The 16,066-nt window shown below is 43.5% G+C and overlaps 1 protein-coding gene across 1 annotated transcript in view; it reads right to left on the bottom strand.

Moving 5' to 3' along the window:
* Nucleotides 1-16,066, bottom strand: part of OBSCN (obscurin, cytoskeletal calmodulin and titin-interacting RhoGEF) — a 182,697-nt gene that overhangs the window by 75,536 nt on the left and 91,095 nt on the right. Inside the window, 9 exon segments of the mRNA XM_054273678.1 lie at nt 1,569-1,835; nt 5,582-5,854; nt 7,395-7,661; nt 9,225-9,491; nt 11,461-11,727; nt 12,310-12,579; nt 13,422-13,688; nt 15,586-15,706; nt 15,708-15,859. Coding sequence (XP_054129653.1) covers nt 1,569-1,835; nt 5,582-5,854; nt 7,395-7,661; nt 9,225-9,491; nt 11,461-11,727; nt 12,310-12,579; nt 13,422-13,688; nt 15,586-15,706; nt 15,708-15,859 — 2,151 coding nt within the window.

Below are 16,066 nucleotides of genomic sequence, written 5' to 3'. Positions count from 1 at the left end.
ACACTCCAGCCATGCATCAGTTGGCACCTGGACAGAAACAATCAACTCAAAGCCAAATTAAATGTGGGCTGGTGCATGTGAGTATAATTCATGCTGCTACCGGGACAAATGACATGCACAAGGGTTGAGTAAATACAGTTTTCACAAATGCCATTAAATGGTCAGCATGATTTGTGTTAGAAACCAAGACCCCGAGACATCCCTGTTTAGATTGCTACAGATCATTTGGAACCACGCCCAGCAAAAGATTAAAAATTAGTAAAAATAAATAAAATGTTAAAAACATCCAAACTGAGACATTTATTTAATGGTAAAAACAAACAAACATACCCAAAAAGCACAAGCCACCAGATATTTATTAACTTATTACTAATTACAAGGGGCTCAGAGATGATGTGTGTGGACTCTCTATCCCTGGAGGTGTCCAAGGCCAGGGTGGATGGGGCTTGGAGCAATCTGGGACAGTGGAAGGTGTCCCTGCCATGGCAGGGGGTTTGGAACTAAATGACCTTCAAGGTCTTTTCCAACCCTTTTTTTTCTGGGCTTCTATAATACTAAAAATATTCTGAATTTTATAAGATTTATACTTATGGAGAACCATTAGGGGGTTGCAGACTATTCTTGGAGAATGTGAAATTTTTGTTAGAACAACCCAAATTGTTTATCTGTGTACTTTGGAAGCACTGGTTTCCATAATTATGGAAAGCAGCAAATTGCTAACCCTACCTCCTCTGGGATACTTTTAGATTATGTTCATTTAAATCTTTTTAAATCCCTACAATGGAAAGTGCTAATCAATGTAGAAAACATTATAATAAATAACACCCTGTAGTTCTGCACTAACAACCAACTGCAGTTAAGCAAGAAGGCAAAATAGCCACAAATATTCAGAAATCAGAACCTGCTGTTGCTGATCACTCCAACTCACTTGGTAACCAAACCCAGGAATTCCATATGGAACAGAAAAAAAAATCCATGAAAAATCCTAAGTTTTTGTTAATTTTGTATATATTGTTCCTCAGGGTCTCCAGAAATATGAGTGCTGAGTGAGGAGGCAACTCCTGAGGGAACACTGTTTGAAATGGGTAAATTACCTATTTAATTTAGGTAAATTACCTATTTAATGAACTAGGTAAATTGCCTATTTAAATTACCTAAAGCTCCTTTGCCCAGCAAAATAAAATGGAATTCCATGCTATCCATTAGTTACTGGTTTTATGTAAAAAGTGCTCTTTAACAGGAAAACAATATTTGTATTATTCATTTAGATCAACAATACATCTGTGATTTTACAATTCAGCAGGACACATCCCATCCCAGCTCACTGCAGAACAGGTGGGCTGGCTAAGTGGCATAATGAGTGAGTGTTAATTAGAAATCAGATAATCCTGCAGTATAACATTCAATTCCCATTACCCCCAACTGTTTTTATCCTCATTTCCAGTACTGGAGCAAACACCAAGAGCAGGTATCTGACGTGTCCCTTATTGCAAAAGCCTTGCCATGATTTTTCTACCTCGTTTATTTGGAACCCATGGTAGTCTTCCTCTCTGGCTGGAAGACCTCACCTTGAACATCAAGTGTGGCCATCACTTTAATGCCTTCAGCTTCACAAGAATAGATGCCAGTGTCTTCTGGGACCGTGGGGTTAATTTTTAGCATGCTCACATTCCAGTCCTGATCGACAATCACTCGCTGCCCATCTGCATGTATTTCCTGATCATTTTTCTTCCAGATGGCGTGCACTGGCCTAGAATATTGGCATATGAACTCTGCTGGGCCTTCTTCATCAACAGTTATGTCCTGCATGGGACTGACCACTTCAATGGTGGGATCTGTTAACCAACACGTCAGGAAGGACATGCATTAGTGGATCCCCGTGGAAATCATCCCTGGGAGGGTTTTTTGCCAAGCACAGAGCCCGTGGGGAGCGAGCAGAGTGGCAGTGCAAGCAGGGGGATTAGCAGTTTAGTGTGTGCCCGTGGCAGCATCAAGCAGGATGGAAGCCAGGCTGGTGCATTAGAACGTGACCATGACACTGGGAAATGGGCCACCAGGAATTGAGGCTTGTGCTGGAACAGTCCTGAGCTTGGACTGCTTCTCTAGTTTTGTGCTTCTCCAATTTTGTGTTTCTCCCAGTGTTTCTGAGATCTTCCAGGCTGGGAAGCACTGGGTGGGAAACACTTCTGCTTCCCGAATGTGGAGCAGGAGTGTGATGAAGAGGACTGCAGAGTGAGTGGTTCCCTGCAACTCTCAACCTCACAGAGCAATAGGAAAACACCACAAACCCTACTGGAAGCTCCTTGTGTGACTAAAATAAAACTACTCATCAGAAAGAAACACAAATGCAGATACTCATTCCTGTCCTGGGGTGGTCTTGGCTGTCTTAGCAAATATCCAGGACAACTGTGACAAAAAAAGGGCACTCCACAGGAGCAGATGAATATTGTTTTGATTATTTGTGTGTTTCCCTGCAGCAGACACATTATTTGGAGAAAACTAATAAGATTTCCTTTACAGTGTTTCATCTAGAGATCATAAACCACTGACATATCAGACCGAGAGCCCATAAAATGCTGAGAGCAGCTGGATATGCAGCTCCTCTGAAGGTGTTGAGATCCATAAAAGTTGCTTTTAAGCACTTTTAAAACCCAAGTTCTGCCTCTTGTGAGGCAGCTGCAAGGCACAGTAGATATATCTGACCTAAAATACTGTGAGCTCCCAAAGCAGCCAAGCGTCCCTCCTGAGATGTCAGACTGGATCATCCATCTACAATGCAATATGCAGGTCAAAAGGAAAAATCTCAATGCAATCTGAAAATGGAAGCCTGTCTGAAACATCATTCTTAGCAGAATTATGTCAGCTTAAAATAAAAATATATGATAGGGCTGCAAAGGGACATAAAAAGATGAGAGTCAGAGAAAGGCTGAGATATCAGGAGCTGTGATGATCCTTGAGGAACCCTTCCAGCTCAGGACATTCTGTGATGTCCTTATTCTTCAAATAGTTGCTCTGCTCACAAGCCAGCTGGGATAACCCAACAGGATCTCTGTCTGGAACGCTCCTCTTGGAACTGCTGCAGCAGGCTGAGGCTTTGGGGTGCTCCAGGCAGACCTTGGGGAGCAAAAAGAGCTTTGCAAACATCGTTTGGAAACTTGCCGCAGAGCTTGATCCCACTCAGGCCTCTGTGGAAGATCTTGGAGATGTTTGGTGACTGAAGAAACAAGCAGGTGTCTGTGCAGCTGGGGAGAACAACCTCAGCCCCTTCCACAAGATGTGGAAATGTCAAATATCACCTGTGGTACTGGAGAAGGTCCTGGTTCCACTGTCCCCTCGCTGTTGGCTGTTATTGTCATATTTTATGAAAAATTCCTTTGCCAATATTTTTTTCCTGAGAAGCCTCAGAAACAAAATGTAAATAATAATTATCTGATTGCTTAAAAAGTGATTTAGAAGTTGCTTACCAACAGGTGCATCTTTGATTCCATGTGAATCGTTTTTAATTAATGACCAATCCAAATCCAGCTGTGTCAGGACTCTGGTCAGTCACGATTTTTTTATTATTCTTTCCTTTCTAGCCTCTGATGTCTCCTTTCTCTTTCTTTAGTGTAGTTTTAGCACAGTATTCTTTTAATATAATATATATCATAATATAACAAATCAACCTTCTGAAAACTTGGAGTCAATTCTCATCTCTCACATCATCCTGGAGACCCTCGACAATTAATAACCACAGTTATTAATTATAAATAACCACAGTTGGCCAGGGCAAGGACTTTGGTGGCCCCGTTCACCTCTTTGGGGCTGAGGAGCCAACGTGTGCCCTGGAACCTGCAATTCTCACCTGCCCAGAGGAGCTAAAAACCAGCAGCAGCTCCTTCACCCTTCTCCATCCTGCCCCCATCACCTGTGAACCATCACTCCAGGTCATGGAATTAATGCAGTTGGAGGGCAGTGATGTTGTGGAGGCCCAGCATGGAAAGCTGAGATCTCACTTGTTGCAGAAAAAATCAAATTACCAGCGTTAATTGTTGGTAATTAAAATGTTGCAGAATAAATCAAATTAGCCACGTTTACTCCTTAAACCAGGAGAGTGAGGCACATGGAACAAAGTCAGCTCGCTCCTTGATGAAGAGCAAGCCATGAATGGCTTGATAGACTGAAATATATTTCAAACAAAGATTTGTGCTTAAATTTCTGGACAAAATAAAGTGTAAAAATTGTCAATACAAGGATGGTTGGAATTTTAAAAGTGTTTCACTTTTCTATGAAATCAAGTGTTACTGAGCACAGGGTAACTCGAATTATCCCAACCCAGTTATAAAATAGTGCTAGTGTGATTCAGGTTTGCAATTCAGGAATCTTGGCTTCAAGGAAGCACAAAATATCCACATACATGGGAGTACCTGCAAGAGCTGTGGGGTTGGACTGGATGATCTCCACACATTTCTTCCAAAATCATTGATGCTGTGATTCCATGAAATTGAAATATCTCAGGAGCCTGTTCATTCACTGAGCAGAATAGCAAACAATGTATTTATTTTTAATTTATGTTTTAGGCCCACTGGATTTTTTTTTGCCCGGAGATCTCAGAACCAGGTTCTGTCTCTGAAAATGGATGCAAACTGGCACAAGACTTGTGGGGTCTGCCCCCTGTGTTGTCACTGCATCATTCCATAGCATGAAGAAGTGATTTCACATTTTATCTTTGCAGAGAACCAAATTTCCTGAATGCACAAGGGACACATGATGCAGAGAAGGAGACATCAACCACTGACTACAATTCCATATTGTGGATCATTCCTGTAATGGCCCAGTTATAGCACAGGAGTAGATTTGCATAAAGATATTTTTACCCTTTATATATCCATTTTCCAAGCAGGGAAAAAGCCTTAACTTTGCCTGAAAAACAACAGATCTTCCCCACAGCTATAAAAGGACTGAGTGGGAAGGAGCTTGCTTTATCAAGTCTGGAGCTCAGTGTTATTTGCAGCTTTTGGCTACCCTTACCAAATAGGAAAAAATATTTATTCAACAGACCAGAAGGCTTTGCCAGTGCAGGGATGAGCTTTCAGAAACAAGGCACATTTTGTCTCTGTGTTACTGGAATGCCACACACCCATTGGATTCCAGGAACAGCCCAAAATCCTGTCCTGCGAACATGCTGAGCTCAGCATCAGTAGCCCAGCTGTGGAGCAGCACAGTGGGAAATTTGGGAATTACCATCCCCGCAAGATTTTGTGGTATTTTGGAAAAAAAAGCTGAAGTGGGGATACAAAGTCAGGCGCTACCACAGATGTTTATGTTTATGTCTTCTTTGTCAGGTGAAAGCAGCAGCCTTGATCCTGCAACCCTCCCTCACCTATAAAATCCAAAACACCAGAGGGTGAGGGGGGGAAAAAATTTAAAAAATCAGTGTAGCTGTAGCCAGAAAAATTCTGGGGTGAGAGTGGGTGACTTACAGACTGGGAGGGTTGCAGGGCACGTGAAGGATTTAGTAAGGGTAGCCTGGAAGGCAGAAGCACCAGCACATGGAGCAAGTCCAGAGGTGGCCACGTGTTTCTTGCTCACGGGGCGATACCTTTGACCAATAATTTAGCTGTGGATATAAGGGAGCCAGCTCTGAAGGTGACAGTGCCCGAGTCGTGGCACGCCACGTCGTTTAGGGTCAGGGTGTGGATCCTGCCGTCCCGCTGGGAGATCTCAGTGACCAGGTTGTTGTGCAGGGGGGTCCCGTCCAGCCACCACTGCACGCTCCTCACGCCCGGCGGCGAGAGCTCGCACGTGAACGTGGCTGACTCGCCCACAAAGACGTCTGTGCTCCTCAGACCAGACACTATCACTGCTGCTTCTTCTGCGCGACAGAGCAAGAGAGGGTGCCAAAGGGAAAACAGAAACAAATACACGCGGCTCGCTCCCTAACTCGCTTCCTTGCAGAGCTAACCCAAGCCCAAGCGCAACTCTGGCAGAGTTAAACTTGTAGGGTTTTTCCAAGGAAAAAAGGAACTAAAATTGTCTTGAAGAGGGTTAGAAACCACTTTCTATACATCCAGCTGCTTCTAGGAGAGTTAAACTTGTAGGGCTTTTCCAAGGGAAAAAAAAAGAACTAAAATTGTCTTCAAGAGCGTTACAAACCACCTCCCGTCCATCCAGCTGCTTGTAGGAGAGTTAAACTTGTAGGGCTTTTCGAAGGGGAAAATAAAGAACTAAAATTGTCTTCAAGAGCGTTACAAACCACCTTGCATCCCTCCAGCTGCTTGTAGGAGAGTTAAACTTGTAGGGGACTTAAACTTGTAGGGCTTTTCCAAGGGAAAAAAAAGAACTAAAATTGTCTTGAAGACAAGAAAACAAAAACAAACGCGCACGGCTCACTCCCTGCAGAGCTAACCCAAACCCAAGCGCAGCTCCAGGAGAGTTAAACTTGTAGGGCTTTTACAAGGGGAAAAAAAGGACTAAAATTGTCTTGAAGAGGGTTAGAAACCACCTTCTATACATCCAGCTGCTTGTAGGAGAGTTAAACTTGTAGGGCTTTTCCAAGGGAAAAAAAGAACTAAAATTGTCTTGAAGACAAGAAAACAAAAACAAAGGTGCATGAGCACCTCCCGGCAGAGCTAACCCAAGCCCAAGCGCAGCTCTGGCAGAGTTAAACTTGTAGGGTTTTTCCAAGGAAAAAAGGAACTAAAATTGTCTTGAAGAGGGTTAGAAACCATCTTCCATCCCTCCAGCTGCTTGTAGGAGAGTTAAACTTGTAGGGCTTTTCCAAGGGAAAAAAATAACTAAAATTGTCTTGAAGACTGTTAGAAACCACCTTCCGTCCCCCTCCAGCTACTTGTAGGAGATTTAAACTTGTAGGGTTTTTCCAAGGAAATGAAGGAACTAAAATTGTCTTGAAGAGGGTTAGAAACCACCTTCCATCCCTCCAGGTACTTGTAGGAGCAGTGTGTGTGTCTGCAAACATCATTTCACTGGGAGGAAACGAGGAAACTCCACTCCTTGCCCTGGCTCTCCTGTGTGTTGCAACCATCTGAAGAAATTGTATGAGGCAGGGAGGTACGGAAAGATTTAAATGTTCTCTTGGGTGCTTTAAAGGAGTAATAAGATTATCAACAATGACAGAAGCTGCAATCAGTTGTAATAAGAATTTCAGTATTTTTACAACCACTGCTCCAAGTTTTTCAGCAGTACCACCATCTGTTCTGAGACACAGTATGGTCAGTACTTTAAACTAGCTTAACTTAAAAAGATGGGTTCAACCTCAGCCTGGAGGTGAGTGTTTACATCTTTGCTGGAATCAGGAAAGAAATGAGTGGACTTCCTGTTGTTTGGCCAGTTACTGAAAAAGATTTTGGAGCAAGAAATCCAGACAGAAAACCAGAGCATTTCCACCACCTTACCTTGCACATACACAGACCCTGTGGTGATCTCGTATCCAGTGCTGCAGGTATAATCCCCACAGTCATCAGCTTCTACACCATGGATGATCAGCTCAGCCACGCTGCCCTTCAGCTTCAGCTCGTACTTGTCACTGGGCTGAATGACCACCCCTCCTTTCCTCCACTCAACGGGAGCATCAGGCTTGGAGATCTCACAGTGCAAAACTGCCGTTCCCCCTTCTTCAGCCTCTACGTTTTTCAGCTCTTTGTTAAACAGCACTGGCAGTACTGTGGTGGAGAAGCAACTGCATCAGTGACAGTGCTCAGAGGTGAGAAAACTGCTTGTGACTTCTGCAGCTGGGCTGCTCTTCTCTTCCTGGACCACAGGTTTGCCTGCTGGCCACTCGTGGAATCAGCTGCTGATGCTGCAAAGGTGTCCAGTGCTGCTCTGGGCCTCTAAAGCATTTCACATGGCCATACTCACCATTCTCAGTGGAAGCACACACAGCACAACACCACCAATCAACAACCCTTTAGGTTGGAAAAGACCTTAAGATCAAGTCCAGCCATTAACCCAGCACAGCCAAATCAGTGGAAGCACATAGAGCACAACATCACCAATCACAACACAGAGTCAGAACATTTAGGCTGGAAAAGACCTTTAAGATCAGTCCAGCCATTAACCCAGCACAGCCAAATCCACCACTAAACCACATCCCCAGCTGTCACATCTACACATCTCTTGAATATCTCCAGGGATGGTGACTCCACTGCTTCTCTGGGCAGTCTGTGACAATGCTTGGCCACCCTTCCAGTGAAGAATTATTTCTTAATACCAAATCTAAACCCACCCTGGTACAACTTGAGGCCATTTCCTCTCATCTTATTGCTTGTCACTTGTGAAGTAGACCAACCTTTACCTCACCACAACCTCCTGTTGGTACTTGCAGAGAGTGATAACATCTCCCTCAAGCCGCCTTTTCTTTAGGTTAAAAAACCCCAATTCCCTCAGCTGGTGCATGAGATTTTGGGTGTTTAACCTCTGAAACCACATGCTCTGAGCAGAAGGTTTTTATGGTGAATAAACTCACAATCTACAAGCATGATCTAATCCAAAAGACAGAATTCTTAGCACAGAATGAATAAAACTGTAAAATCACAAACCCATGGAGTTCTTAGTGCAAAATAAAACTGTAAAATCCAAACCCATAGAGTTCTTAGTACAAAATAAAACTGTAAAATCCAAACCAAAAGAATTCTTAATACAAAATGAATAAAGCTTTAAAATTCAAAAACACAGACACTAAGAAAGACAAAGAATTAGCATTCATGGGCTGCTCAGGCACCAAGACATACAATGGTTCAAAAACCCCAATTCCCTCAGCTGGCACATGAGATTTTGGGTGTTTAACCTCTGAAACCACATGCTCTGAGCAGGAGTTACTTATGGTGACTAAACCCACAATCTACAAGTGCGATCTAATCTAAAGGACATGGAATTCTTAGCACAAAATGAATAAAACTGTAAAATCCCAAACCCATTTAATCCAAAATGAATAAACTGTAAAATCCCAAACCCATTTAATACAAAATTAATAAAATTATAAAATCCAAAACCTCAGACACTAAGAAAGCCAAAGAGTCACAATTCATGGGCTGCTCAGGCAACAAGACATACAACAGTTAAAAAACCCCAATTCCCTCAGCTGCAACATGAGATTTTGGGTGTTTAACCTCTGAAACTACATGCTCTGAGGAGGTGTTTGTGACTAAACCCACAATCTACAAGCGTGATCTAATCTAAAGGGCACAGAATTAGCACAAAATGAACAAAACTGTAAGACAACCTACCTTTGACCTGCAGATAAGCCGTGGTCTGCTGATCCCCCGAGTCACAGGTGTACTCCCCAGCATCCTGAGCCTCGGCCTCGTAGATGAGGAGCTCAGCTCGCGTGCCCTCCTGGCGCATCTGGTACTTGTCCCCGGGCTGCAGCACCGTGTCCCCTTTGCGCCACTGCAGGCGTGCGTGGGGCCGCGTCAGCTCACAGCGCAGCGCGGCCGTGCGCCCTTCCTCCACCTCCTCGTTCCTCAGCCACTGCTGGAACAGCACGGGCATGCCTGGCCAGGGGGAAATAAAAAATAGGTGAGGCAAAAATGAATAGCAAAAAGAGGGGTGTGTTTTATTGTTAAGGTGTGGGTAAAGGGAGTTATGAAGTTCGTGGACAATTCCGGTTGGGTCTCCCCAAGGAGAGCGTCTAGGGTGCCAAACCTGATAGAGGAGGAGGAGGAGGAAAGGGAGTTAATCAGCTTAATAATAATAATAAATCAGAATAATCTATGTGAACTAAATTTCTCTCCTGATATCCCAGGCTTCTTTTCACAAAGAATTCAAAGTTCAGTAGTTATTACTGAAGGCCAGACAGCTTTTCATCCTTGAAATGAAAAATGGGTGAGGGAAAAATAGACAACAGAGGGGTGTTTTATTGTTAAGGTGTGGGTAGAGGGAGTTATGAAGTTCATGGATAATTCTGATTGTGTTTCCCTAAGGAGAACATCCAGGGTGCCAAACCTAGATAGAGGAGGAGGAGGAAAGGGAGTTAATCAGCTTAATAATAATTAATCAGAATGATCTGTCACTATAGGACATGAAACAGCACAAGCGCACATACCGCTGCTCTCAAGGTGAAAAAAAGGGAAGTTTATTTTCTGACTCCAACATTTATAGTTTTCCAAAAGTGACAGTGAATTGGAGGGTGACAGTGCCACCTCTCCAACGACACTGGACAAACCAACAGTCCATCAACTTTCTCCTCCTCCATAAAAGAACGCAGAACAATAAGTTATTTGCATAAAGTGCGTGAGAAAGTTCATTAAAAGAATGTAAACATCAGAAGGCTTAGAAAAACTTAAAAAATAAGGGTGACAATAATCTATGTGAGCTAAATTTCTCTCCCCATATCCCAGGCTTCTTTTCACAAAGAATTCAAAGTTCAGTAGTTATTACTGAAGGCAGACAGCTTTCCATCCTTGAAATAAAGTCGTAAAATGGGATAAAATCACTCAAAAAATTGTACAAATATAAAAAATAAAAATATTTTTAAATAGACAAAAATATAAAATATACATATGTGTATATATAGAATATATATTAATATACATTAGAATATATAGAACATATCAGAAAATTAGACTATATTGAATATAATAGAATATAGAATATGTAGAATAGTAGAATAATATACAAAATAAAATTATATATACAATATAAATATAATTAATATAGAGAATAATATATGTAGATTATATTAGAATATATACAGAATATATAAATCTGGGCTTACAATCCAAGGCTTCAGATATTGCAGCCAGAGAGCAATTACAGAATAATTAAGGAAGACCTCGGGAAGACCTCATGGATGGAGATTCCTCTACTCCTCTGGATCTCAGTTCTAAAGTCTGACCACCCTTCACATTAAAAGTCTAGCTTTTTCTAATCTGAATTTCTCTCACTGCAGCTTGCACTTGTTGCCTGTCATCTCTTTACTGAGTTTTCCAAGAAAGTGCTGTGCCTGCCTCTTCTGTAGATCTCCACTGGGAAGCTGCAGATAGCATCAAGGTCTCCCTTCCACTTTCTCCCCCCAGTTATCAAACAGAGCTGCCTTTGCCTCTGCTTACACTTAGATCACCAGAATGGTTTAAATTAGAAGGTACTTTCATCTTTTAACAAACCCTATTAATGTCAGGGACAACTTCCACTATCCGAGGATGCTCCAAACTCTGTCCAGCCTGGCCTTGGACACTTCCAGGGGTCCAGGGCAGCCTGTGCCAGGGCCTCACCATTCTCATTGTAAAAAAAAATAAATCTTTTTTTATACCTAATCTAAATCATCCCCCTTTAGGTTTAAAACCATCGCCCCTTGTCCTATCACAACTGGGTTTGTCCATGTCCTTCACGTGCTCCAGCCCTCTGACAAACCTGGTGGATTCAGCTGCACTTGCTCCACTGATCAGTGCCTCTCTTGAAGCAGAGAGCTCTAAAAATCAATCTTCCCTCCTCTCAGCAGTGCTGGGCACAGAGGAACCCTACCTTTGACCTCCAGCCTGGCCGTGGTCTTGCCAGCAGCCGTGTGGCAGCTGTACTCCCCGGAGTCGGCGCGGTTCAGGTCGCGGATGAGCAGCGTGTGCACCTTCCCCTCCTGCTGGATGCTGCACTTGTGGCTGGGCTGGATCACAGACGTGCCCTTCTTCCACTCCACGGGGACATCAGGCTGGGACAGCTCGCAGGACAGGTGGGCAGTGCCACCCTCCTGCAGCTCCAGGTTGTGCAGAGACTTCACAAAGGTGGCCGGGGCAGCTGTGGGGAGAGGGGACCAGCGCTGCTGCAGCATCCTCACCCAGCATCACCCCCAGGGCAGAGCTGGGGGTCTGTGGTTACATTTGGAACCAGGTTGAAGAGGAACAAGCAACACAAGGCATTGGAGCGGGCCATCATTCAAAAATCCTTCTATATATCTTAAAGGAAAGGTTTTTCAGAGCTTACAGCCTTTTTTTGTAAATATAATCTGAAAGCATCATAAGTAGGAGATTAGTCTGGAGTATATTCGTGACACTCTTCAGCATTGATTGTGACATGTGATCAGCTGCATAGTTGGATGGTCTTGAAAGGATGTTAATGTTATTTGTTATATTAAATAACATCAAAAGATGTTAATATTAATTGTTATATCAAATAACATCAAAGGATGTTAATCTTCACTCCACGTACAATAAAAACAACTGTAATGACTGGCTCAGATGTGCCTCTCTAAATTGCTAAATTAGATTAGCAGAATCTCCCAAAATTTCTAAGGCTCCCTAATCCCAAAGACGCCTCTCCAGAAGTCCAAGCAGTGCCTGCCAGTACCTGCTGAACCCCTCTTGCAGGGAGGCTGCTCACCTTCCACCTTCAGCTGCGCTGCCGACAAACGCTGCCCCACTTTGAAACTGACGGACCCACAGTCCTCCAGGGTCACCTTCCTCAAGGTCAAACTGTGACGTGTCCCTTGCACTCTGATCTCATTCATTTCGTTGGATTGCAGGGGAACATCCCCCAGGAACCACTGGGCATCCTGGGCTGCTTCCTGGGACAGCCTGCACTCGAACACCGCGTCTTCTCCTTCGTGCGTGGCCACATCCCTCAGCCCCTCCACGATGGTGGCTGCTGCTTCTTCATGGAAAGGGCAACAGAGTTTGAGATCTGCTTTCAAGGGATGCTTCCTGGGTTAAACATTTTGTTAGGCTCTTTCTTGACAGCACTGTGTTGTTGTTATTTGAGGCCCTAAATTATAAATCTGGGGGTGTTCAGCTTGGAAGAGAAGGATTATGAGGGCTTATAAAAAAAGAGGAAGACGGAGTTTTTATAGGAGTAGATAGTGATAGATAAAAGGAGAATGGTTTCAAACTGAAAGAGGACAGGGTTAGCTTAGATGTTAGAAAGAAATTGTTCTCTGTGAGAATGGTGAGGCCCTGGAACAGGTTGCCCAGAGAAGCTGTGGCTGCCCCTGGATCCCCGGAAGTGTCCAAGGCCAGGTTGGACTGGGCTTGGAGCACCCTGGGACAGTGGAAGGTTGGAACTAAATTATCTTGAAGATCCCTTCCAACCCAAACCATTCTGTGATTCTAAACTCATAAAAACACAGTCACATAGCAACATATTAAAATGCTAGAGATGTGTGATTCACATGTGTATTCAGATGTGTATTAAAAGCTTGCAAGTTATACTGTGTGTTGCGTGCACAATAAATATTTCATATGTGCATAATCATAACCTGTGCGCTGTGAAAAAATTGTCAAAAGATTGCCATGGGTGAAAATTAAATATCATTAAACCACAGAAGCAGTGACCAAGACCTATTTCTAGAGGTAACTGACACAGTTCTTAGCCCTGTGAAACCCCTCTCATCTCTGAGATCCTCGTTTCAGGACGAGGTTTAGCTGCCAAATTACTCAATGCTGTGCCCCTGCCGTGGTGCCAAGCTGTGCCCAGCCCTTCCCCAAGCAAAGCCCCACCTTTCAGCTGCACTGCTGCCGTGGTTTGCTGGTCCCCTGTGTCACAGGTGTAGTCCCCAGCATCAGCTTGGCTCAGGTTGTGGATGGTGAGCTCAGCCACGGCCCCGTCCTGGCGCATCCTGTACTTGTCACTGGCTCGCAGCACTGTGCCCCCCTTCTTCCACTGCACAGGGGTGCTGGGGTTGGACACCTCGCAGCTCAGGGTGACAGTGCCACCCTCCTCAGCTTGCTGGTTCTGGAGGGGTTGGGTGAAGGTGACTGGAGAAGCTGAATCAAGAAAAATCAGAGGGGGAAAAATTCAAAAAATTCATGTGTCGTTATTGACCGCGTAATTAAGCCTTGTGTTTGATGAAACTCTGGTGCCGTCCTAAGTTTGGTTCAAACTCAATTCCAAAGTTAGTTTGAAAGCAAATCAAAGAATGACAGAAGGTGCTGTGTGGGAAATGGATTTGTAGAAAGTTCTCAAAGCCTGACAGGAGGTCCACATAATATGTGCATCCATATGCAAACTTAGAGACAAGAAATGTTGACTTAGAAATGCCATGGAATAGGACAGATATTGCTGAGACAGATAAATGGAACCAGGAACAAGTTTCAAAGGATGGCCTTGCAAATTAGACTGGATACTTTGGAGAAATAGAACTATGAAAGATGCATTGTAGTAGGACCCACGAGGGGTAATTTTAGATAATTGGCTTTAAGGCATTTTCAGCATGGTGTGGCTAAAGCTGATGGGACAAGAAATGCTTATAATGTATTGTAATTAGGAAATAGTTGCCTTCTGATTGTGATGGTGTGAATTCTAACATCTGTATTGTCTCACCCTTCTCATGAATCTGAAAATGGAATAAAAGTTTTTAAAGTACCTCTCAGTTGCCCCAGCTCTGGGTCAGGAAAAGGGAATTGTCTCTAAGCACTCTGCACTCCTGAAGAGTCACTGAACACTGCATACAGTGCTCATACACTGAGCACCTCAAGGACTGTGCTCCTTCTTGCACAGGAATAGTCATGGATACAGAATTTTGACAATCTCAGTGCTTGTATCGCCAAATGGGTACCAAAACCAGACCTCAACAGCATACTCCTGGTATCCAGGTTCTTGTGGATTTTGGAGAGGGCATGGAGAACCTTTCTATAATAAACTTTCTATAATATTCCTTATTTGAAAATTGGAGCAGCAGAGAAAGGAACCCTGGCAGTCTCTGCGCTGATGGCATCACTGGTGGGTCGAGGTAGAATTTTGATGCGTGGATTTATGGAGTGCCACATGTAGAAGTTTAGCTCCTCAAGCCCAGTTACCTGGAAGAACCACAGAGACTCCACATTTATTGGTGTATATATATGATATATATGGATATGTATCATATAAATATATATAATTTTTTTTTCAGCCAGTTGGCTGAATTTCTATTTACAGTGTGACTGCACAGGCTTGCTCAGCTTTCGGGGTTTGGAATTTTTTTCAAGGAGTGCTGGAGTGGAGTGGCTGAGACCACACACAGAGACACGAATTAGACATCAGAGGACCTGCTTACAGCACCAATATTCTGGTATCCTTGAGCTGTGGAGTCAGTGTGACTGCAGGCAGGTGTATGGCCTTCATGGGAGAGCCCTCAGGGATATTTCAAAAGGTGGGATTTAACAATATCCTGGCTCATCTTTGTTTTTCCTGATTGTGTGTCTCAGAAAAAGTCACCTTGATATTGTATTTGTATCATATCAGACTTGAAAAAAACAGATTTATATTACATTATATCTATTTTAAAGACCTTTGTCACTAGAAGCATTTAGGCGCCTTGCTCATTAGCTGGAGTTGTGTCCAAGTTTGACCAAATTCACCTAGATCACCATTTTTCCAGGCAGAACTGCACCTCAAAGGATGATTAAGCATTAAAAATAGTCCTATCTTAATTTTAGCTCCAGCCGTGGTTGTCTGAGTGACCAGAGAGAGGCCACAGGGTCTCAAAGTGTGGAATTAATTCCCACACTTGGGTCCCTGCATTTTCTTTGCATAAGACACCACAGGACTTCTAAAAGCAAAAGCACTCAGCTGCTTTTGACAGCACATCTGAAATCAAGGACAGTAGAAAAAATCCTCTTGGCAGAGCCTAACTAAGGCAGTGGGGCAAGTTTCTTATCTTAAAAAACCCCCAACACAAGCCACTTTTAACAGTCAAAGTGGCTGTTGATTGTTCATTTCCATTATCACAGATGTATTTGCCAGAACCTTCTGGTTTTTAGCGATAAATCTTTAAAGTGTGGCCTGATTTATCAGTCCTCGTGGCTGATTTCATACTTGGAGCTTGGGGAGATCACCTGAGGGCCCTTTTCCCATGCCAGCTCAGCACTGGGCTGGGACAGCTGGCAGCAGAGGACAGCTGCGTCCTCCTCCTGCACTTCCCTGCTTTGCAGTTTCTCCTTCAAGACTGGAGGTGGCACTGAAATTACAAACAAAGCAAAGCAAAGGACTTGTTTGCTTTGCTTTGTTTGCTTTGCTTTGTTTTCCAGGCACCTTTGTCTCGGTGTTAAAGCTATACTGAATGGTTGAGTATTAAAAAAAATCCTCTGACTTCTGTGTTATTTACTGAGGAGTTAAAAGAAGCTTCTAAGAGGAAAGGAGAAGGATTTTAGATGGAGAATTTAAT

This window comes from Melozone crissalis, unplaced genomic scaffold (genome assembly GCF_028551555.1).
Source record: "Melozone crissalis strain CALT ecotype California unplaced genomic scaffold, PUWL_Pcris_2 ptg000016l_1, whole genome shotgun sequence".
In the NCBI taxonomy this organism is placed as follows: Eukaryota; Metazoa; Chordata; class Aves; order Passeriformes; family Passerellidae; genus Melozone; species Melozone crissalis.
Note: the sequence above shows the minus strand (reverse complement) of the source record. Positions and strands in the feature narration are given on the sequence as shown.